Source organism: Hemiscyllium ocellatum, chromosome 3 (assembly GCF_020745735.1).
Source record: "Hemiscyllium ocellatum isolate sHemOce1 chromosome 3, sHemOce1.pat.X.cur, whole genome shotgun sequence".
Taxonomy (NCBI): domain Eukaryota; kingdom Metazoa; phylum Chordata; class Chondrichthyes; order Orectolobiformes; family Hemiscylliidae; genus Hemiscyllium; species Hemiscyllium ocellatum.
This window is the reverse complement of record NC_083403.1, coordinates 113,361,303-113,386,526: the sequence shown is the minus strand read 5'-3', so window position 1 is coordinate 113,386,526 and position 25,224 is coordinate 113,361,303. Positions and strand designations below refer to the sequence as shown.

Here is a 25,224-nt window from a genome sequence, read left to right as displayed (position 1 = left end):
GGAGATTAATAGCAAAGAATAAGGCTTTCATGTTCTATCTGAACAAGCCATTATCTTGTATTATGCTAGAAATTTTACTGTCAGAGAAAAGAAAATAATGGTTTCTGAAGTGTGAAATGCAAAATGAAGGAACTTGTGAATTTCTTCACATTAACAGTAACCGACACATCTTTACATATTTTTCTCATGATATCAATTTTTAAATATTTATGTTAATTCTTAAATATTCATTGCTGAAATTTGAGGCAGGTTGTCAAAGCTTTCTATCTTGCACTCATCTTGACAGATGTTGTTCAAAGGGAACAACCATTTATATTTCATGATAAAGGATGCTGGCTGGGATCTGGGTGCTATTGGCCCAGTTAACCTTTATTGCCCATCCATAATTGCTTTTTAAGGGTTGGTGGTTGGCCACCACCTTGAACTGCTGCAATCCGTATTGTGTCAGGTGATCCATAATGCTGTTAGGAGGGGAGTTCCAGGAATTTGACCCTGTGACTGTGAAAATATATCAGTTATTGTTTCAAGCCATGAAGGTGTGGGGCTCAGAGGTGAACTTGCAGTCAGGTGTGATTTCCATGCAACCCCTGTGCCTTAGTTAGTTGATGTTGTGGGTTTGGAAGATGCTGTCAAAGGAAGGCTGCTGCTTAATTTCCACTACCATCCTTCCATTTTCTGGTATTTCTGACCCCGTAATTGAAACTAGTAGTGACCAGAGATGACTGTATGTGGAAGTAGGGGAAAGTGAGGACTGCAGATGCTGGAAATTAGCGTCGAGGATGTGGTGCTGGAAAAGCACAGGCAGCATCCGAGGAGCAGGAAAATCGACATTTCAGGCAAAAGCCTTTCTTCAGGAATGAAGAATGTGAAGTATGTGAAAATGGCAATCAATTGAGGTGCTTGTGTAATAGTTAAACTTGGTCAGGTTTATTTTGTACCAATATAGTAGCTTTAATTCAGAGTAGCAAAGAAATTACACCTCTGACAATTTAAAGTTTATTTGCAAACTGCCTGATCCTTGTGTCACCTGAGAAAATTTAGACTCTTAAGAAATAGGAAGGCAGAATCACAGAAATGTTACAGTGAAGCAGGAAGTCATTTAGCCAATCATGTTGATGGATGTGTGAGCTAGGTGGGTTAGCCATGGAAAATGCAAGGTTACAGGAATCGGGTAGAGGAGGGTGGGCCTGGGTGGGATGCACTTTGAAGGGTTAGTATGGACTCAATGGGCTGAATGGCCTGCTTCCACTCTGTCACAATTCTATGATTCTATGAATTTCTCTATTCTCTCTGTATCTCAACATGGCACCAGATTGCATTTATTTAGCTGGTCCAGTTCAGTTATTGGTCCATTGTATACCACAGAATTGGAAAATGAGTGATTCCAAGGTGGAAGAATCGGCTGTCTTAATTAGAAGGTTCTCTATCACCAAATGAATTATAAAATCCCATTGCAGACAAGGCAGAGAGAGAGGAGCTGCCCTCTCTTCCAATACTTTGCTGTTAGGTGACAATGAACTTTACAAATAAACCTTTTACATCAGTTTAATGATCTATTCTTAAGTTTAGCATTCCTGTTGTCTATTGCTTGACAAATTATATAGACTGTACTGCACATTAATGGGTTATTCAGCCCACTTCATCTTTGCTCTACACAAACCACCTCCCATTCCTTTTTGCCTAACTCTTACCAGCATGATCTCATATTCCCTCTTGTGTTTGTCGAACCCTCCTTAAATGTATCAATGCTTTCATCTTGACCACTCCATGTGATAGCAAGTTCCACAATCTAACTGTGGAAGATTAGATTAGATTAGATTAGATTACTTACAGTGTGGAAACAGGCCCTTCGGCCCAACAAGTCCACACTGACCCGCCGAAGCGCAACCCACCCATACCCCTACATATACCCCTTACCTAACACTACGGGCAATTTAACATGGCCAATTTACCTGACCCACACATCTTTGGACTGTGGGAGGAAACCGGAGCACCCGGAGGAAACCCACGCAGACACGGGGAGAACGTGCAAACTTCACACAGTCAGTCGCCTGAGGCGGGAATTGAACCCAGGTCCCTGACGCTGTGAGGCAGCAGTGCTAACCACTGTGCCACCGTGCCGCCCATAATTCTTCCCAGAATTCCATTTTGCTCTGTATCTAATGTATGTTGTTCTTTACTCTTGCAAGTAGATTAACGTCAAACCTAATCTCCGTCCAAATTGTGTTTTGATATTTCAAGACTGTTCGAACGATTTTGCAGCTTTCACAAAATCCAGCCACAGCTTTTGAAACGGTACAATGTCACCGTCAGTGTGCCAAGTGTACTGTGAAATTGTGTGTCAAAAATTGCAGCTGTGTGATAGCCACAGTACTGTGTTTCATACATTCTTTGACCAAATGTGATTCAAACAGCAGTTCCCATACTAATTTCATGTCAGTGTGAAGTATTTTCAGTTGATTGTTCCCACTAGGGTAGTAATACAGCTTACAGTTCAGGTCTTCAGTTGACTCCATTGCGAGTAGTGCCAGGCCCTGCCAAACAAAGCTGTCACACAGCATTTTGGTTTCACGTCGAGTACTGTGTGACTCCAATCCAACTGAGATGACTAATTCTCTGTAGAAAGCGCTGGCCTCTTTATAGAGGTACTGTTGAATCTTTACAATGAATGAAACTGTCTGATCTCTGCTCTTTTTGGAAGAGTAGCTGACTGGGAAATTTGAGCTTGGTGCATGTTTTCAGTGAGTGAGGCAGCATTGGGTGTAGCCTGTAGAGCATGTTGTGTCACATCATTATGAAATTTGTTTTAAACAGCAGTATCATGTTAAACAATATACTTTATAAATGTTCTTTGCTCATTAATAATACTCAATGTGATGATCTAAGACATAAGCAGAAATTGCTAGTGAAACTCAGCAGGTATGTGGGAGGAAAGCAGAATTGATGTTTCGAGTCTGATAATTCTTCAGAATTCATGATGATCTGGCATCCACTCTCATACCTGACAAGGTCTGTTCTCATTGTGAGTAAAAGATGGCCTGGGACCTCTCACTCTCATTTCTCTCCAAACACAGTTTTACAAAGACAGTGAGCCTTTGGACAGAGGATGCTTATTTTGCATTGCTTGATATTGTACTTCACAGTTTGCACACTTGAAGATTGGAGTTACGGGCCCACAGTACCAGGAATGTTTTCTTTGACATAAGGCATAATACCATAAATATTTGAAGTACCTGCTATCACTGTAACATTTGCTGTAACTTATGTACATCAAATAAAATTAACTTGCTGTAATAAATTTAACATCCTTTGTACTGTAACTATCTGTAAGTGTAATACAGCACGATTGCACAGGCCTAACATAGTGGGACAACCTCATGGAAGTGGTGCCATCATTCCATTCAGAGGTGTTCCTATTGTACGAGATACATTGAGCATCTGAATTGATGGTCCCAATCCATCAATTCTGAAAGTGGGTTTGCAGTATCTGACAGAAAATTTCAGAAGAAATTGGCAGAGGAGCAAGACAACTCCAAGGTTGAAGGAGCGGGAGGTTCTGGAAATGCTGGGCTAGTTTTGCATGCAGAGACACATAAATAATGTGAGAAGTCCAGTTCCTCATTTTCATGTGCTCATTTCCCTCCCCCAAGTTATTCCCCATGATGAGGTGGGCATGTGAGGTGCCAAATAGATTACTTTCCCTTTGGTCTTTTGAGACACTTAACTGGCCAGTGAATTGGCAATTAACTTCCTAAAGCTCTCTCCATTGCCATAAAATGTTGGGTGTGTCAGGTTGGTGAGAGTGAGAGGCTGTTTTGAAAAGGTAGCAAGTTATGCATTGGGGGCACCAAGGCACTGCAATCCCAAGCCCCATTTTGTTCATTTCTTCTTGTCTTCTGTAACTCAGGCCAACCCCCATAGCCCCTCTAAAATAAGGAAGTACTAGCAGAACATTTGGAAAATACCACTGTAATCAAACAGTCATCATGGCTTCATGAAAGGGAAATCATATCTGACTGATTGTTAAGCATTCTTTGAGGATGTCTCAGTGTGACACAGTACCTCACAAAAGGTTAAATCCTAAGATAAGAGCTCATGGTGTTGCAGGTAGTATATTGACCAGGAGAGAGAGTTGGCTAATGGGCAGGAAATGGGGAGTGGGGATAAAGGGTTCTTTTTTCAGTTTAGCAACCTGTCACCACTGGGATGTCACAGAAATCAATGCAAACAACACAATAACAGGTGAAAAGACAGAATGTGAAAGGGACACAAACAGATTACAGAGAGATATTGATAAGTTAAGTAAGTGGGCAGGATGTTGGCAAATGGAGCATAATGTGGGAAAATGTGAAGTTATCCCTTCGAAAATGAACAACTTCACATTGCAACACAAAGGGGCTTGTGCAACAAACACAAATAGCTAGTGCATGGGGCAGCAGATAATCAAGAAGGCTAATGGAATGTTAGCCCTCATTTCAAGATGGTTTGAGTATAAGAGTTGGGATGTCTTACTGAAGCTGTGCAAGGTGCTGGTGAGACCACACTTGGAGTACTGTGAGCACTTTTGGTCTTCTTCTTTATCATTTTGTTGGAGACAGTTCAGAGAAGGTTCACTAGGATGATCATTGGTCCAGAGGAATTGCCTTATGAACAAATGTAAAACAGACTGGGACTCTACCCACTGGAGTATAGCAGAAATATTTGGGATGCTTAATGGGATTGACAGGGGAAGTGCCAAGAGGATGTTGCCCCTCATGGGTGTTCTAGGACCAGAGGGCATATTCTCAAAATAAAGAGGTGCCAATTTAAGACTGAGGTCAGGAGTAATTTCTTCTCTGAGAGAGTTGTGAGTCTTTGGAAGTTGCTGCCACAGACAGCTGTGGGGGTAGAGTCCTTGTGTACATTTAAGGTTTAAATAGATTCTTGATCAGTAGGGGAATCAAGGGCAAAGGGCAAGACAGTGGACATGAGGAATGTTAGATCAGCCAAGGTCCTGTTGAATGCTGGAGCAGGCTCAAGTGGCCAAATAGCCTACTTCTGATCCTATTTCTTATGGTCTTATGATCTTACACCCATAATCCTTGTATCCTTTACTGATTACAAGTCTGTCGATCTCAGCCTTGAATTTACTTAATGACCCAACGTCACAGCCCTCTTTGGTAAAGAGTTGCACAGATTGACAAGGCTCTGAATTTCTTGCTTATCTCTGCCTTAAATGCGTGACTCTCACATTCTGAGATTATGCCCTTTAGTCCTAGACTCTCCCACAAGGGGAATAGCCTCTATGCATCTACCCGCCAAGTCCTCTAAGAATTTTTAATGTTTCAATAGGCTGCCTTTCATTCTTCTATAATCCAGTGAGTACAGGTCAAATCTACTCAACTATCCTTCCAAACCTGGTATTGGCCCAGTGAGCCTTTTTTGGACTGTCTCCAATTCCAGTACATTTTTACTTTGATCATGGGCTCAAACCTCTTTACAATGTTCCAGCTGAGGTCTGACTAATGCCATGTACAGATTGAGCAAAGTCTCCCTACCTTTATATTCCATTCCCTTTGAAATAAAGACCAGCATTTCTTGCTGAATTGCATGTTAAGTTAAATGCCTACTATGTCATAATAGACATATCTTCCTGATATTTTAGATGACTTCTTTGTGTGTGAGAGCACATTTCACCACTTAAAGGTGTATGATTCACAGCCTTTTAGTTATTTCTTGAAATGAAACACTTTGACTAGCTTAAAAACAAATTGGTCAAAATTTGTCAGATTCAGACTAATCTGTTGCACGTTTGATTTCAGCGATCAGTTGTGGTATTCCTAAAACCCCTGGAAATGGCTCGGTCTTTGGCAGAGATTATTGTGTAGGCAGCAAGGTCAACTATCAGTGCAATGAAGGTTTCAGACTGGAGTCTAGTCAACAAGCAGTAGCATTCTGCAGAGAAGATGGAATATGGAGTAATAACTGGAAGACTCCACAATGTAAACGTGAGTTTTTTAATGCTATTATTGTACAAGATGTACATATTTTTGAGTGAAATATACACAGCTCTTTTTTAATCCTTTGCTCTATGTTATTTGAAATAATGATTTATAAACTGGATGGATTCAAGATGACCTTCTTCCTCCAAAGTTAATGCACTACTTTATGCTGCTTTATTGTAAGATACCTTTGAAATACATCCTGCAAAACTGATGCATCTTCTACCTTTGTATTTTGACAAAAACTCCTTTAATATGCAGCTCACGAGATGTCATGGGATATTTTTCTCAGAACATCTTGTACCTATTCAACACGTTGTCTGAAAATACGGGTCTCCTTAAGTGTGGAAGGTTTTTTCACATCCTTATCTTTAATTAGCCCTTTCATGTAGTTTAGATGTATTACCTAACACAGTGGTGATTACTGAAGTAGGAGCACACTTTCCTGAGATTTAAGCATGCATTTATTTTAAAAAATGCACATTATTTATTGTCTTTCATGACTACTAAATACCCCAATGATGTAGTTTGTTTTAAGTACAGTTACTGGCAATGTAGGAAACGCAACGTCCAGTCAGCACAGATAACCCCTAGAATCAGCAATATGATCATGAGCAGAGTCACCATCCACCAATAGATCTGCCTGAACGGTATAAGATCACATCAGGTCTTGGCTGCTAAAACTACTCACTGTTCCCGATTTGTCTTGGAATGCAAGTAAAACCTTCCGACTTGTTTACTACAAATTACCTTCATTGAATCATAGGATCCCTACAGTTTGAAAACAGGCCATTTGGCCCAACAAGTCCACACTGACCCTCCGAAGAGGGACCCACCCAGATCCATTCCCCTCCCCTATTACTCTACATTTATCCCTGACTAATGCATCTAACCTACACTACCTTGAACACTATGGGCAATTTTAACATGGCCAATTAATCTAACCTACACATGTGGGAGGAAACTGGAGCACCCGGAGGAAACCCACGCATACACGGGGAGAATGTGCAAACTCCACAGACAGTCGCCCGAGGCTGGAATCGAACTTGGGTCCCTGGCACTGTGAGGCAGCAGTGCTAACCACTGTGCCGTCCCAACTCCCTTCTTCTTAAACCCACTCTCTTGCCTCCTCCACTCTTCTGCTTTCAATTACAAGTACAAACAGTTCATGTACTTCTTTGTCACCAGAATCAAGGTCATCTGACCAACTGCTTCCCTCCTTTCCATTAGCCCATTCACTTTTTTAAAAGGCCCAAAAGAACTGCAGATGCTTTAACTCAGAAACAAAAACAGAAATTGTTGGAATAGCCCAGCAGGTCAGGCAGAATCTCTGAAGAAAATTCAGACTTAACGTTCTGGTCTGGTGACTCTTCCTCAGAACTGATGGTAGCTAGGAAAATGTCATTTGATATGCAGAAAATAGGGTGGGGGTAAGGGCTAAGGAATAAATAATAGATGGGGATAGAAACCAAACAGAGAGAGAAAAACAGTTGGACAGACAAAGCAGTTGATAGCGATCTGGCTGGGAGGGTGAATGGCTTTTAATGGAGACTGTTAGTGGCTAACAATAGATAGTGTGTAATGGCAGACTATGTGATAACAAGGCCTGGTGTGTGGGGTTGAGGGCTAGGACACAGGAGAGGTTCAGGCCCTAAAATTATTGAACTCAATACTGAGTCTGGGGGGCTGTGGATCCCCATGTGGAAAATGTGGTGTTCTTCCAGTTTGCGTTGAGCTTCACTGGAGCACTGCAGCAAGTCTGAGACAGATGTTTGCCAGGGAATATGGTGGTGTGTTAATGTGGCAAACACCTGGAAACTCAGAGTCTTTTTTTACGGGCAGAACATAGATATTCTGCGAAACAGTCACCCAGTTTGTTTCCCCAAAGTACAGGAGAACACATTGTGAGCAGTGAATGCAGAAAAGTGCAAGTAAAGTGCTACTTCACCTGAAAGGTATTTTTGGGCCCTTGGACGGAGAAAATTAATGGACAGGTGTTATACGTTCAGCGGTTGCAGGGGAAGGTGTCGTGAGGCTGTCAGGGAGTGTTGGGAGTGAAGGAAGAGTGGACCAGGGTGTCCCGGAGGGAATGGTTCCTGCGGAAGAGGAATATTTGTCTGGTGGTGGCATCTTTTAGGAGGTGGTGGAAATGGCAGCTGATGATCTTCTGGATGTGGATGTTGGTGGGATGGCAGGTAAGGACAAGGGAGTACCCTATCGCTATTGCAAGAGGGAAGAGAAGGAGTGAGGATGGAAGTGCGGGAGATGGGGGTCAAACCCTGTTGAGACCCCCGTCAACAATGGTGCTGAGGAATCCTTGGTTAAGAAAGAATGTAGATATTTCAGAGGCTCCCTTGTTGAAGTTGGTCTCATTGGAACATATGCAATGGAGACGGAAGAACTGGGAGAATGGAATGGAATCTTTCCAGGAAGTAGAGTCTAAGAATGTATAGTCCATGTAGCTGTGGGAGTTGGTGTGTTTGTAGTGGATATTAGTGGCCAGACCATCCATAACCTCATCACCTCAGGGGATCTCCCATCCACCGCCTCCAACCTCATAGTCCCACAACCCCGCACCGCCCGTTTCTACCTCCTACCCAAAATCCACAAACCTGAATGCCCCGGCCGACCCATTGTCTCAGCCTGCTCCTGCCCCACCGAACACATCTCCGCATACCTGGACACGGTTCTGTCCCCTTTAGTCCAAGAACTCCCCACCTACGTTCGGGACACCACCCATGCCCTCCACTTCCTCCAGGATTTTCGCTTCCCCGGTCCCCAACGCCTTATTTTCACGATTGACATCCAGTCCCTGTACACCTCCATTCCCCATCACGAAGGACTCAAAGCCCTCCGCTTCTTCCTTTCCCGCCGCACCAACCAGTACCCTTCCACTGACACCCTCCTTCGACTGACTGAACTGGTCCTCACCCTGAATAACTTCTCTTTTCAATCCTCCCGCTTCCTTCAAACTAAAGGAGTTGCCATGGGCACCCGCATGGGCCCCAGCTATGCCTGTCTCTTCGTAGGATATGTGGAACAGTCCATCTTCCACAACTACACTGGCACCACCCCCCACCTTTTCCTCCGCTCCATCGATGACTGTATCGGCGCTGCCTCGTGCTCCCACGAGGAGGTTGAACTTTTCATCAACTTTACTAACACCTTCCATCCCGACCTCAAATTCACCTGGACTGTCTCAGACTCCTCCCTCCCCTTCCTAGACCTTTCCATTTCTATCTCAGGCGACCGACTCAACACAGACATCTACTACAAAACCGACTGACTCCCACAGCTATCTGGACTACACCTCCTCCCACCCTGCCCCCTGTAAAAACTCCATCCCATATTCCCAATTCCTTTGTCTCCGCCGCATCTACTCCCAGGAGGACCAGTTCCAACACCGCACAGCCCAGATGGCCTCCTTCTTCAAGGACCGCAGATTCCCCCCAAACGTGATCGACGATGCCCTCCACCGCATCTCCTCCACTTCCCGCTCCTCCGCCCTTGAGCCCCGCTCCTCCAACCGCCACCAAGACAGAACCCCACTGGTTCTCACCTACCACCCCACCAATCTCCGTATACAACGTATCATCCGCCGTCATTTCCGCCACCTCCAAACGGACCCCACCACCAAGGATATATTTCCCTCCCCTCCCCTATCAGTGTTCCGCAAAGACCACTCACTTCGTGACTCCCTCGTCAGGTCCACACCCCCCACCAACCCAACCTCCACTCCCGGCACCTTCCCCTGCAACCGCAGGAAATGTAAAACTTGCGCCCACACCTCCTCCCTCACTTCCCTCCAAGGCCCCAAGGGATCCTTCCATATCCGCCACAAGTTCACCTGTACCTCCACACACATCATCTATTGCATCCGCTGCACCCGATGTGGCCTCCTCTACATTGTGGAGACGGGCCGCTTACTTGCGGAACGCTTCAGAGAACACCTCAGGGACGCCCGGACCAACCAACCCAACCACCCGGTGGCTCAACACTTTAACTCTCCCTCCCACTCCACCGAGGACATGCAGGTCCTTGGACTCCTCCACCGGCAAAACATAACAACACGACGGTTGGAGGAAGAGCGCCTCATCTTCCGCCTGGGAACCCTCCAACCACAAGGGATGAACTCAGATTTCTCCAGTTTCCTCATTTCCCCTCCCCCCACCTTGTCTCAGTCGGTTCCCTCAACTCAGCACCACCCTCCTAACCTGCAATCTTCTTCCTAACCTCTCCGCCCCCACCCCACTCCGACCTATCACCCTCACCTTGACCTCCTTCCACCTATCACATCTCCATCGCCCCTCCCCCAAGTCCCTCCTCCCTACCTTTTATCTTAGCCTGCCTGGCACCCTCTCCTCATTCCTGATGAAGGGCTCTGGCCCGAAACGTCGAATTTCCAGTTCCTTGGATGCTGCCCGACCTGCTGTGCTTTAACCAGCAACACATTTTCAACTGTGATCTCCAGCATCTGCAGACCTCATTTTTTACCCAAAGATATTAGTGGCCAGTCTATCCCCAGAAATGGAAACACAGGTGTTGAGGAAGGGAAAGGAGGAGTCAGAGATAGACCAGGAGAAAGTGAAGGTGGGTTGGCAATTGGAAGCAAAATTAATGAACTTTTCCAATTCTGGATGAGAGAGAGAAGCAGCACCGATGATATCATCGATACATTGGGCGAAGAATTGTGGGTGGGGACCGTAATAGAACTGGAACAAGTAATATTCCACATATCCCACGAAGAGACAGTCATAACTAGAGTCCATGTATATACCTATGGTTCAAGCCTTTGCTCCAGGAAGAAGCAGAGAGCCCTGATACTGACCTGATGGGGGATGATGTGTAAAGGGATGGCACATCCATAGTAAAGAGGAGGCGGCTGGAGCATGCAAAGTGGAAATTCCGAAACTGTCGTAAAGTGTCAGAAGGAACATGCATGTCAGTGAGCAGGGACTGGACCAGGGGAGAAAACACCAAGTCAAAGTAGGAAGAGATGTGTTTTGTGGGGCAGGAGCTGGCAGAAATAATGGGTCTGCCCAGGCAGTCCTGTTTGTGGATTTTTGGATGGAGGTAGAAGCGAACTGGAGGCAGTAGGGGGAAGATCACCAGATGAATGAGGTTGATGACCACAGTTGACACAATGGCCTGAGATGTTCCATGGTGGGGTCATGGTCCAGGGGAGATAGGAGGAGGTACCTGAGAGCTGGCACTCAGCCTCTGCAATGTAGAGTTCAGTACTCCAGAGTACAACAGCACCACCTTTATTGGTAGGCTTAATCACAAACTAAAGGTTGGATCTAAGCCTATGGAGTGCAGTCAGTTTGGAGGAAGTCAGAATAGATTGGGTGAGGGGGGCAGAAAAAATGTGGCAACCAATGCCATGTTGACAGTTCTTGGGGATCCTGCAAACCTCCAGACTCAGTATCAAGTTTAATCATTTTAGGGCCTGAACTCTCCCATGTCCTAGCTCCCAACCCCACATACCAGGCCTTGCTATCACCTAGTCTGCCACTACATACTAGGTAAAAACAATGACTGCAGATGCTGGGAACCAGATTCTGGATCAGTGGTGCTGGAAGAGCACAGCAGTTCAGGCAGCATCCAACGAGCAGTGAAATCGAAGTTTCGGGCAAAAGCCCTTCATCAGGAATAAAGGCAGTGAGCTGGAAGCATGGAGAGATAAGCTAGAGCTAGAGATAAGCTACATACTACCTATTGTTAGCTGCTAACAGTCTCCATTAAAGGCTATTCACTCTCATAGCCAGATTGTTTTCCACTCATTTGTCTGTCCAACTGTTCCTCTCCCTCTTTGGGTTCTATCGCCCCCTATAATTTACTCCTAACCCACTCCCCTACTCTATCTTCTGCATATAAACCAATATTTTACTAGCTACCATCAGTTGTGAGGAAGGGTCACCAGATCCGAAATGTTTACCCTGATTTATCTTCACAGATTCTGTCTGATCTGCTGAGCTTTTCCAGCAACTTTTGTCTTTGTTCCTTAAAAGGTCCACCTCATCCAAATCATGACCTTGCATCTTTCTCTTGATGTTTTTTATCTTCTCTCATGCCTTCTGTGAGGGCATCTCATCCATGAAACCCATCTTCTTCTCCCTCAATTATTTTACCACCCTACTTCCCTTCTTGTCCCCAATGTTTATTGCAGATAATAATTTTGTTTCTCTTTAGGTGTTGCTCCCTCTCTTTTAAATCTGCTGTCATCACCCTTCCCCACAAAGCTAATTCTTGATGCCACCATCCTTGCACCTGACCACACTTACTTCCAACCTCCTGTTCCTCTCCAAAGTCTTTAAATTTTCTATCTCCTCTTAAATCCATCCCTCATTATTCCCAAAGCTGCATAGGACTCCTTCTAATTAGGGTTCTGTTCTTATCACAATCACAAATGACATCTGAAGTGACTGTGACAAATGTAACTTATCCCTCCTTGTCCTTCCTGATTTGTCACAAGCATTTGGCACTGTTGACCACCTGGTGGGGGTGTCCTCACCTGGTTCCATTCTGATCTACCAAATGATAGCTAGAGAACTCTGCAGTGGTGTCTCTTTCTACCTCCAGACCAATAGCCTGGTGACCCTCAACGATGAATCCTATTTCCATTCTATTGCTGCCCCTCAGTGACATCATCTGAAAACATGGTTTCCACATGCAGATATTTCTCATCAACTTGTACAGACATATTATGACCCACCTCTGGAGCAGGTGGAACTTGAACCTGGTCATCCTGGCAAGTGTCCACATGAACGCTTATACCCCCCCCCCCCCCCCCCCCCCCCCCCCCCCAATGTTGGTAGAGTTATTGCAATGGAGAATGCCCCAGCCAACAGTTCACTGTCATGGCTGGACACATCATGACCAGCTTTCATGTTAACAAAAGCTTTGGCAACTCCCTGGTACAATCCCCATGTCAATATGTTGAACAATTAAAGCTGAATTGCCTGATTTGAATTCAAACAGAAGATTGGCAGTGCATTCTTTGCTGATACATTTTCTCCATGACAATGCTTCCATCAATCAGAGTCCTTATTTTCCTTTCTATTAGTCTGAGTTTATCCCAAAATCTGTGCCCCCTGCTCTTGTTCACAAGTTGCCCTATTCACCTGTCACCTCTGTGCTACCTAATGTTAAATGATTACTGGTCAAGCAACACCTTCAATTTTAAAATTGGCAAACATATTTCTAGAATCTTCCATGGCTTCACCCATGTTGGTCTTTGTTCTCCCTTGGCCCTACAGCCCTTTGGAATATCTGTGCTCATTGAATTCAGACTTCTTGATCATCTTCATTTTCAATAGCTATACTGCTGGTGTCCATACTTTCACCTTCCCTTGATCCCAAGCTTTGTAATTCCCACCTTACTCTTTTATATTGCTCCATCGATGCTTTTCTTTCCTTTGGATACTCCGAGAAAATCTCACTTTTGACCAAACCTTTAATCCTACCTCTGATGGTGCAGCACTTTCTCTGTATCACTTTTATATAGTTAAAGTCAAGTTAAGGAGTGGAACTTAAATCCACAAAACTTATGACTCAGAAATAAATGCTTCCAACTGAGCCACAGTGACTGCTTACAGTAACATAGAGTCATAGAGAGGTACAGTATGGAAACAGATCCTTCAGTCCAACATGTCCATGCCGACCAGATATCCCAACCAAATCTAGTCTCACCTGCCAGCACCCTACCCATATCCCTCCAAACCCTTCCTATTCAATGCGTCTTAGATGTTGCAATTGTACCAGCCTCCACCACTTTCTCTGGCAGCTCATTCCATACACGTCACCACACTCTGTGTGAAAATATTGCCCTTTAGGTCTCTTTTATATCTTTCCCTTCTCACCCTAAACCTATGCCCTCTAGTTCTGGACTCCTCAACCCCAGGGAAAAGACTTTGTCTACTTACCCTATTCATGCCCCTCATAATTTTGTAAACCTCTATGAGGTCACCCCTCAGCCTCTGATGCTCCAGGGAAAAAAGCCCCAGCCTGTTCAGCCTCTCCCTATAACTCAAATCCTCCAGCCCTGGCAACATCCTTGTAAACCTTTTCTGAATCCTTTTTTGTTTCACAACATCCTTCCGATAGGAAGGAGACCAGAATTGCACGCAATATTCCAACAGTGGCCTAACTAATGTCCTGTACATGACCTCCCAACTCCTGTACTCAATACCCTGATCAATAAAGGAAAGCATACCAAACGCCTCCTTCACTATCCTATCTACTGGCGACTCCACTTTCAAGGAGCTATGAACCTTCACTCCAAGGTCCCTTTGTTCAGCAACACTCCCTCAGACCTTACCATTAAGTGTATAAGTCCTGCTAAGATTTGCTTTCCCAAAATGCAGCACCTCACATTTATCTGATAATCTTGCTTAAATATATATAAGGCCTGAAGATACAGGAGCAGAAGTAGGTCCAAATTATTCAGTATTTCAGCTATGGTTAAACTCGTGCCTTGAATAAGTTTAGCAAGATTTCCTTATTTTTTAATACTCCATACCCTTTGAAACAAAGGCCAACTTCCCATTTGCCTTACCTGCTGAACCTGGACGCTAGCGTTCTGTGATTTATGCACAAAGACCATCTTAATACTATGGAGTTTGACAGTCTTTTTCTCCATTCAAACAATACTCAGTGCCCTTATTATTCCTGCCAAAGTCCATGAAATCACACATTCCCACATTATATTCCAACGCCCAAGTTTTTGCCCACTTCCTTAACCTGTCAATATTCCTTTAGGACTCTCTGTGTCATCCTTAAAAGTTGCCTTCGCATATATTTTTATGTCATCCACAAACTTGATGATAGAACCTTCACTTCCCTCATTCAAGCCATTAACATGTATTGTCGATAATTGTGGTCCAGCACTGATCCCTGTGGCATATTTCTCATTATGTGTTGTCATCCTGAAAATATCCCCCCATATTCCAACTCTCTGTCTCCTGTAAGTCAGCCAATCCTCTGCCCATGCTACTATGGTACTCCATATTAATCTTTTAAAATATTTAAACTTTTAAAAAAATTATCGTATTAAGTAACCTCAATTGAACATCTTTTGGAAATATGTTTTGCACCCACTAGTTCCCCCATAACTATCCTGTTTGTTAAATCTTCAAAGCATTTCAATACATGACTTCCCATGCTGACTCTGCATGATCATATTGTGGATTTCTAATGCTCTGCGTTTAGATTCTAGTAGACTCTAACACTTTCCCACTAGCAGATATTAAGCTAACTACCCTGTAGCTAACATTTTTCATCTCCTTTTTTTTGAATAGGGGTGTTACGTTGACAGTTTTTGAACTTGTCCTCGTTCTTACTAGTGAAGATCACCCAGCAACCTTTCTCCCCACCTAAACATTTAAAAAGTCAAATTCCTCTGAATATTTAGATCTCAGCTTTGATGTCCTTGTAACCATGTATCTGTATTGGTTAGAAATTTATACCAGTGTAATTGAAATATTATTTGTTTAAATTATTTTAGTTAGATGCCTGTGATTTCAAAATGTATTAACAATAATTCAAAGGTAAATGAGTAGACTGATACACGTTCCGGGTGGAAAGGCTATGTTGAAATGTTCAAGTGGTGAAACCTATTTTCTTTAGACAACGACCAAAGATCTTTAACACAATGAGAAGTTTATTTGGTTTCCCCAAAGCAAGGGGAAAGTGAAAGTCATTGTCTAAAACCCACATTTCAAACAAGGTCTGAAAGAGAAATAGAAACCTTGCTGCTCCAGGATATCGGCATTCAACATCTGGAGAAGCTTTCGAATAAGATCAATCCAAGATTGTAGGTTAAAGGTTTCAGAAATATTACTAAAACTGGTGGATTTATTTGCCAGCAATGGTGTGGGAACTAACTTGACCTTTTAATTTTGCACATTACTAGTTTATGCCAAGTGGACACAAAACCTAAGATGCAGCAAATAATTAGTAAGGCAAATTCTGTCTTAGCCTTTGCAAAGGGATTGGAATTGTAAGAGTCTTACTGCAATTAAGTTGAACCTAAAGGGATGCAACAGTTGTTTAGCAGACAAATTCCTGGAATGAGGAATTCTACCACGGAGAGCTGTAGAGTTGAATATATTCAAGACTTAAATTGATGGGCTTTTGGATGGCACAGGAATCACTGTATATGGGGTTAATGCTGGAAGTAGGTTTGAAGAAAAGGATCAGCTATTATCTTGTTGAATGGCAGAACAGGCTTGGGGAAGCCAAATGGTCTTATCCTGTTTCTATTCATTATCTTTTCATACAAATGCTAAACTCACAGGTAGTGAAAGTGAAACGGCAGAAATAGCAAATGTTTGCTTTGTCTCAGGATTCTATCCTTGCGTATTGAAAGACGTATAAGAGACACTACTACATATATAAAAGTATTTGTAAGTAAAAGGAATTATGCCCTAGGTCGAGTGGACAGCTGTTATTATTAGTGTATTTAATTGTGTAAAGAGAATAAGTCTAAGAAACTGTAGGCCAGCAAGTTTGATGTTGCTGGTCACTTAAAATACAGTAAGCTTTACTGAAAACTGGATCAAGGAAAAGAACTCTAGAAACAGAAAATTTAATGAAGAATAGTCAGTCTGGATTTCACAAGGGATGGTCATGTTTTACCAATCTTATTCAATTCTCTGAAGCAAAAATAGAAAGCTTAGGCAAAAGGTATGTACTGGATGCAACATATCTGGATTGTCAAAAGGTCTTTGATAAGGTCAGATCTACAATAAGCCCGGAGTAAATGGCATCAGGACAAACAGCAGTTATAAAAAGAAAGACTTGCATTTATCTGGTGCCTTCCACAACCATCCCAAAGCACTGTACAGTCAATGAAAAATCTCTGAACAGCTGCCACAAGAATGATTGTAGGGAATGGCTAGTAATCTGGCTACAAAATAAGAGTTAAATTATGCAGTCTGGCAAAATGTCAGCAGTGGTGGTAATCAGGAATCAAGGATGGGATCAGTGTTGTTCACAGCTCACTTCAAAGTCAGGAATCAGAAGAACGATTTCATAATTTTCGAACAATACCAATCGAGGAGCCCAGTTAAAGTGAAGAAAGACTGATTAATTACAAAAAGAAATGAATATACATACAGATGCTAATTGTAAATGAATTCCAATGTACATGATCTGATGCATTTTGATAGGATGAAGGCTCACGCTATGTACTTCTTAGATAAAACAAGTCCAAGTGGAGTGACGATCAAAGATTTTTTAAAAATTCCCTAATGGGATAAACACTAGGCCAGTATTTATTGCCCAGAGGGCAGTTAAGAGTCAACCACCTTGCTGTGTATCTATCTGGAGTCAGATTTAGGCCAGACCAGGTGAGGATGGCAATTTCCTTCCCTAAAGCACATTACGAACCAAATGGGTTTTACCTCCCAGATGGATTTCATAATCATCATTAGACTCCAATTATGATTGAATTCAAATTCTACCATCTGCCATGGTGGGATTTGAACCCCGTTCTCCAGATTATTCACTGGGTTACTGAATTAACTGTCCAGCAATAAGGTATCTAGGCCATTTGCCTCCCTGCCAGTTCACAAATCATTACAAGCAGTAGCTCCAATTAAAACATCCTGAACAAATTACACAAGCGTTTAATTTATACAATAATATTGAAAAATAGAACTTGTGAAAATAGTGTGTGCAATTCCAGTTTCCTTTTTTATCATAAGAAATATAAGAAGACACTACAGAAGGTGTAAAGTAGATTTAATGAGATGACACAATAACTGTGAGCTTTTATCAACTGGGAAATAAAATGAACAAGTTGGAGCTCTTTTCTCTACAGAAGAGAAGTTCTTTAAGATTTTGGAATGTTTGACAAAATAGACATACCTTGCATGCGGCACGGTGGCACAGTGCTTAGCACTGCTGCTTCACAGAGCCAGAGACCCAGGTTCAATTCCTGCCTCAGGCAACTGTCTGTGTGGAGTTTACACATTCTCCCCGTGTCTGCGTGGGTTTCCTCCAGGTGCTCTGGTTTCCTCCCACAGTTACAAAGATGTGCAGGTTAGGTGAATTGGTCATGCTAAATTGCCTATAGTGTTAGGTGTAGGGGAATAGGTCTGGATGGGTTGCTCTTCGGAGGGTTGGTGTGGACTTGTTGGGGCGAAGGGCCTGCTTCCACACTGTAAGTAATCTAAGATGTTGCCACCTGTGTGATGGATCAATACTCAGAGTCATGTATTTATAATAGTCACCAATAAGTCCAACAAGGTATTCAGGAGAAGCTTATGTTCCTAAAAGGTGGTAAGAATGCAAAGTTAACTACGAGAAGTACTTAGGCAAATAATTATGGATGTGTCAGAACAAAACTGGATACATAGATGAAAGAAGGGGTGAGGTTTTTCACAACTTCGCAGTTTTTAAAAAAAAATATTTGTGGGATGTGGACATTGCTGGCTGGGCCAGCATTTATTTCTCATTCCTGGTTGCCCTTGAGAAAGTGACGAGTCCCCTTCTTGAACTACTGCAGTCCACCTGCTGTAGGTTGACCCACAATGTCATTAGCGAGGAAATTCCAGGATTTTGACCCAGTGACAATGAAGGAATGCCGATATATTTCCAAGTCAGGATGGTGAATGGCTTGAAAGGGAACTTGAAGCTGGTATCCCAATATATCTGCTGCCCTTGTCTTTATAGGTGGAAGTGATTGTGGGTTTCGGTGCTGGCTGAAGATCTTTAGTGAATTTCAGCAGTGTATCTTGTAGATAGTGCACACCGCTGCTACTGAGCATTGGTGGTGGAGGGAGTGGATGCTTGTGGGTGTAGTGCCAATTAAGCTGGGTTGCTTTGTCCTGGATGGTGTCAAGCTTCCTAAGTGTTGTTTGGGCTGCACTTGTCCAGGCAAGTGGGTAGTATGCCATCTCACTCCTGACTTGTGCCTTGTAGATGGGAACAGGCTTTGTGGAGTCAGGAGGTGAGTTGCTCGCCACAGTAGTCCTAGCTTCTGACCTGGTCTTATTGCAACCGTGTGTATGTGGTGAGTCCAGTTGAGTTTCTGGTTAATGATAATCCCGATGATGTTGATAATGGTGGATTCAGTGAAGACCAAGAGCCGTTGGTTGGATTGTTTCTTATGTGTGATGGTCAAAGCCTGGCATTTGTGTAGCATGAATGTTACTTGCAACTTGTCAGCCCAAGCCTGGATATTGTCCAGATCGTGTTGTATTTGGACACGGGCTGCTTCAGTATCTGAGAAGTTGTGAGTGGTGCTGAACATTGTGTAATCGTCAGTGAACATCCCAATGTTGGAGAGAAGATCATTGATGAAACAATGATGACGTTCATATTGGCTCATTCTGTACTGCCTGAATTCATACTTGCCTTCTTTTACCCTTTCCCTAATCACTTATTGCTGGTGACTTCCTCCTGCTCCCAGGTTCTGTCCCTTAATTCTTATGTTCATTTCTGACCCTAAATCTCCCCTGTACACCACTCCTCATCTGATGCTGCTCGTCAGTGGAAAAGCTTTAATTTTTTGAGTGCAAACTCCTGACCTGGTGAAAATTCCCATTTGTTATTCAGCACATGAAATTCCTTTGGATAGCAGCATTGTATACATTGGAATATCATTGAGGGGAGTTGCACTTTAATATGCTCGCTGTCACTCCACAGCATCATTGATACATATGATGAACATTTTTCTGCAAGGGAATGCATCTTAAACCACAATCAAACACTACTTGCTTCAACAGAATATCATGTGTTCATGACATGACTGGTTAGTCAGCCTATGAGCAGCAGGTAATAGAGATCAGATATACCATACTTTGTTCTGAGGGCACATGATCTATATATACTCTTATCTTCAAATAAGGAACCCACATTACTGTTTCACTAATCCTGTGTTTGATTGCTATGCTGATGTCTAAATGAAAAAAAATGGATGTGCCTGTATTCTATACTCTTCAACAACAGACCTTTATTCAGATCCCCAACTCATCACCACTGGAGAAGTATAGAAAAGATAATAGCAACTTTTTACTTTCCATATTGAGCAGTATATCTGCAAATTCTAGAATCTGTTGTCCACTTCAGAGGAGTAATGATGCCAACCATTTACTATTACCTCTGTAACATACGGCTCTCTGTTGTGCCTAGACAATCAGCTGGCAGACAGTAAGTGCTAGTAAGGCAAGTCCCCATAGAGAAGTAAAGGAAATCAGAGATGAGGTCAGACCTCTTCAAATAGTTCACTTATAGATTGCTGCCAGGGATAAGCTGAGAGACAAGTTTGCTTCATTTGCTTAGGGGAAAAAAAAGCGTGTTTGTTTATCTGCATAATTAAAAAGTTGCCACAGGAATCACATTTTCAGATATTAACTTCTCTCTATTTTTGTTCGAGTCATTAACCGTGGTGAAAAGCACTCCTCCATTTTTCATTAAAATGGAGCTTCAGACCCAAGGACCGTTGACTTTTGTCCCCTTCCAGGCACAAAGTTGCTCAAAATTTTGTGATGCTTCATGACCCAAAAAGAGTCAGAGAAAATTACAGTTTGAAAGACAAAGTAACCTTTCAGCCTGATGCTTCCTTGCATTGCTTGGACAGCATGGATTTTACATTTTCAGACTACCTGCTAAGGACAAGATAGGAAATCAAACTAAGTAAATAAAATGAGTACATTACAAATTTAAATTAATACCGGCTGTTTAAAAGTGATAATTGAATGGCCTAAGCATTTGTAACCTCATATTATTCTTGAAAGAAGATGTTGAATTGTTAATCTGGACATTAATGTGTTCTAAATTTGCAGGCTGAGTGTGATTACATCATTTTCTTTAGCTAAGTGTGTTCTAACATGATAATAACATTTTCTGGCTGCTTGAGAATTTTATTTAATTGGAAGTTGAGCAGTTGAAAGGCTATGCGCAGTAACTGTAAAAGGAATATTTGATATCTGCTAGTTGTTGACAAAATGTAGATGAAAAATTCCATGCAACAAGTATTCAAAACCAAGATGATGCATACATAAAATGGAGGGAGCTCATGGAAAATCCATTAAATAAATTACCTTTCATACTTCAGGCAAAAGTACTTAATTAGCTTACGTTCATCTCTTTATCTATCCCCTATCTCTCATCAAAGCATATAACAAATAAACATGGAGTTTTCCTTCTCCTCAGCAATTACTCAGGTTCTTGTATGAGTTTTTGTTCAATATACTGGGGAAATAAAAACTCTCATCTTCATCTGGTTCATCTCTGACACCTCCCTTCCCTCCCTCAACATCTCTGTATTCATTTTTGGGGACAGGCTGGCCACCAACATCCACCACAAAGCCGTTGACTCCCACAGTTACTTTGATTATACAGCCTCAGACGTAGCTTCCTGTGAAGATTCTATTCCGTTCTCCCACATTCTCTGTCACCACCAACTCTGTTCTGATGATGCCAACTTCGACAAGGGCATCTCAAAAAGTCCGCCTTCTGCCTCCAACAAGGATTCTCCACCACCTGTGGTTAACAGGGCCCTTAACCATGACTGAGCCATCTCCTGCACTTGAGCCCTCACACCTTCTCTCCCATCCCATAGAGCCATAGGGATCCCTCCATGGTGGTCACTACCACACCACCAGCATCCACAACCAAGGATTATTTGCTGCCATTTCTACCACCTCCAGGAGTATACTACCATCAGACATATATTCCCCTTGCCTCCCTCATCAGCTTTCCACAGGGCAGATGCCCTGGTCCACTGTGATCATACAATGGTTTAAAATCTGATTGAAGATTTGTAGCTCGGGTATCCGTTGTTGTGGTTCTGCTCGCCGAGCTGGAAGTTTTTGCTGCAAACGTTTCGTTACCTGGCTAGGGAACATCATCAGTGCTGTTGAAGCCTCGTGTGAAGCGCTGCTTTGATGTTTCTTCCGGTATTTATAGTGGTTATAGTATTTATAACCACTATAAATACCGGAAGAAACATCAAAGCAGCGCTTCACACGAGGCTCCAACAGCACTGATGATGTTCCCTAGCCAGGGAACGAAACGTTTGCAGCAAAAACTTCCAGCTTGGCGAGCAGAACCACAACAATCATACAATGGCTTTAGGAGGTATATTTTGTCCATTTTTTTTAATGAAAGAAAGGTTGAAACACAGGTACCGAACAGCGTACTCAAAGCCAATAGAGTAAACAGCTTGTGAGACCGTGGGTTTCTTTTTAAAAGTTGGAACAATAGAAGCTGCCTGAATAGGTGGGGTCACGCTCCCACAGATCCAGGATATGTAGTTAAAATTTTCTGCAGTTGCTGGGGTCTTGAAGCTGAATGTGGAAGTTCTTATTCCTCTCTCTGTTACAACTAAAAGCTGGGATTCTCTTCCTGCTGCTAGAATTGCATGGGAAACAATCTATTTTACTGAATTTGCTTTTGCCAAGAGTGTGTTTATGGGATGTAACTATATTAAAACAGTTAATTATTAGTAGTTTGTTTCATATATATAAAATTCTGTTCAGTTTTTCAATAGTTACAGGAAAACTAATTCTTTTATTTTGTCTATAATTTAACCATGGTGTAAAATTAAAGTTTGACCAATCAAATTGCACTTGGAATGGAATACCTTACATTTACCTTTAAATTAAGAAAAAGTTCGGGTCTAGGCTATCTTGATATGTTTTGAGCAGATTTGGTAGGGTCCATAAAACCACCTTTTTTCTCAAATGCTCCCCACACCCCCCTTCTCTTGTAATCACAGGAGCTGTAAGACCAGCCCATTTGCATACTTCCTCCTCACTATTCAAATCCCCGGGCAAACCTTCCAGGTGAAGCAATGATTTGCCTGCACTTCACTGAATGCAGTCTACTGTATTCACTGCTCACAAAGTGGTCTGCTGTACACTGAGGAGACGAAGCAAAGACTGAATGCTTTGCGGATCACCTACAGTCTGTCCACAAAAATGACCCTGAGATTCCTGTTGCCTGCCACTTCAGTATACCAGTATTGTATTCCCTGGCCAGCTTCTCTGTCTCAGGCATGCTACAGTGTTTGAGCGAAGTTCAGCATCTCGTTTTCCTCTTGGGTACCCTTCGGCCTTCAGGACTTAATATCGAGTTCAATAATTTTCGAATCTGAACACCTCCTCCCATGTTCTTATCCCAAACCCCACACATAGATTTTATTGTTACATGGGCTGCTATCGCAAACAACCCATTATCAGCCAGTAATGGTTCCCATTCATAACTATTGATTCTCCATGACTGACTTTTACCCATTCCATTTTCTGCTCAATTGTATAGCAGACAGTGAAGAAGTTTATCAAAGATTACAAAGAGATCTTGATCATTTTGGGACAATGAGCTGAAGGGTCGCAGATGAAGTTTAATTTGGATAATGTGAGGATATTATATTTTGATAAAACAATCAAGGACAGGCTCTGGGTAGTGTTGAACAGAGGGCCATAAGAGATTGGATATGTAATTCTTTGAAATTTGCATCACAGGTAGACAGGGTGTGTCAAGCATGCTAAATGCCTTCAAAGAAGGCATTTAGCATGCTTGCCCTCATTGCCCAGACCTTTGAGTAGAGGAGTTGGAACGTCATGTTGAGGTTGTACAGGACCTTGGTGAGGCTTCTTCTGGAGTATTGTGTGCAGCTCTGGTCGCTCGATTATAAGATTGATATCTTTAAACTGGAGAGGGTTCAGAAAAGATTTACCAGGATGCTGCCAGGTATGCAGGGTTTGAGATGTGAAAATAGACTAGAAAGACTGGGACTTTGTCACTGGAGCATAGGAGGTTGAGGGGTGACCTTATTGAGATTTATAAAATCATGAGGGGCAATCGTGAAGGGAATGATAAGGGTTTTTTTTCTCGGGTTGAACTCTAGGGGGAGTATTTTTAAGGTGAGAGGAGAAAGATTTAAAAAAGGGCACGGGGCAATTTTTTTTTACACAGAGAGTGGTTTGTGTGTGGAATGAACTGCCAGAAAAAGTGGTGGATGCAGGTAGAGTTACAATATTTAAAAGACAGTTAGTTTAGTACATGAATAGGAAATGTTTGGAGGGATATGAGCCAAGTGCAGGCAGGTGGGACTAGTTTAGTTTGGGAACATGGTTGGCATGGACTGGTTGGACTGAAGGGTCTGTTTCCATGCTGTATGACTGTGTGGCTCTCTGTAGATGCTTTGAGTTGTTACAGCAATTTGTGGGTTTTTTTTCCTGATTTCCAGCATCCATAGTTCTTTGTAATTTTTGTTAAGCAATCCCCTGAAAATTGATGTTGAGTCAGCACCCTGGCATGATGATACTGATTTTTGGTTTTCACTCAAGACAGCTTACATGCTCGTGGGTCCTCTCTTGAAATTATCAGGCAGTAAAGTTTGACATTCAAATTTGTTATTAGTTTGTATTTTAACTAGCAATATTGACTTTCACAGTCAGCACAACTACTTACCAATCTGTTACAGACTCTCCAAATGAGTACACCATGGAAACTGTATATTCACGGGTAAGGGAAGAACAGCTAGAGGTTTTCAGAACCACAAGCAGGCTGACTAGATAGAGTGGATAGGGAGAAAATGTCCCTGCTTGTAAATGAGAGAGAACATAGATTTAAAATGAACCACAAAAGGAGCAAGGGTGGAGACAGTAAAAACGTTATTATTCAGTGAGTGGTTAGGATTTGAAATGCATTGCCTGGAAATTTGTTAGAGGTATGTTCAGTTGAGGCATCCAAGAGGGAATTAGAAGATTATATGACTGAAAATAAAGGCTCAGTGGAAAAGGCAGGATATTAGCATTAGGTAATGTTACTCAATTACGAGTTGGTGCAGGCATGATAGGCTGAATGGCCTCCTCCTGTACAATAACACTTCTTTATTTCTGTGAAACTGGCAGGCTGTGATGTCTATAAACAGTGAAACTGAAGCGTCCTAGCCACGAAAAAGTGGGAGGCTGTTGCTCAAAGCAGTTCTTTGAGTGTGTACTTACTTTGAGAGCTCTGTTTGATAGTTCCACTCTCCTGCAAGTCAGTTCATTTCTCTTGCACTTGCGGTCACCATGTAGTTAACCTTCCTGATGGCTGCCTTCACCATGGCACTGGAACAGCTTGGACAAAGAAGCCAAGCAGTATCAGGAACACATACAGAGGATCAGCTCTCTCACCATGTGAGCACCAATGTCTGCACATGTTTAAGATTTCACTACAGGTCATTGTTGACATCTATAGCTTCCAGGACTAAGATTTTCCTTCTAGTGGGATAGGTGGCTAT

At 42.6% G+C, this 25,224-nt stretch overlaps 1 protein-coding gene across 1 annotated transcript in view; it reads left to right on the top strand.

Annotated features, from left to right (window-relative positions):
• The window catches only part of LOC132835936 (CUB and sushi domain-containing protein 1-like), a 2,426,762-nt gene that overhangs the window by 2,241,864 nt on the left and 159,674 nt on the right, over positions 1–25,224 (top strand). The window contains exon 51 of the mRNA XM_060855058.1: positions 5,802–5,987. Within this exon, the coding sequence (XP_060711041.1) occupies positions 5,802–5,987 (186 nt within the window). The remainder of the gene's footprint in view (positions 1–5,801; positions 5,988–25,224) is intronic.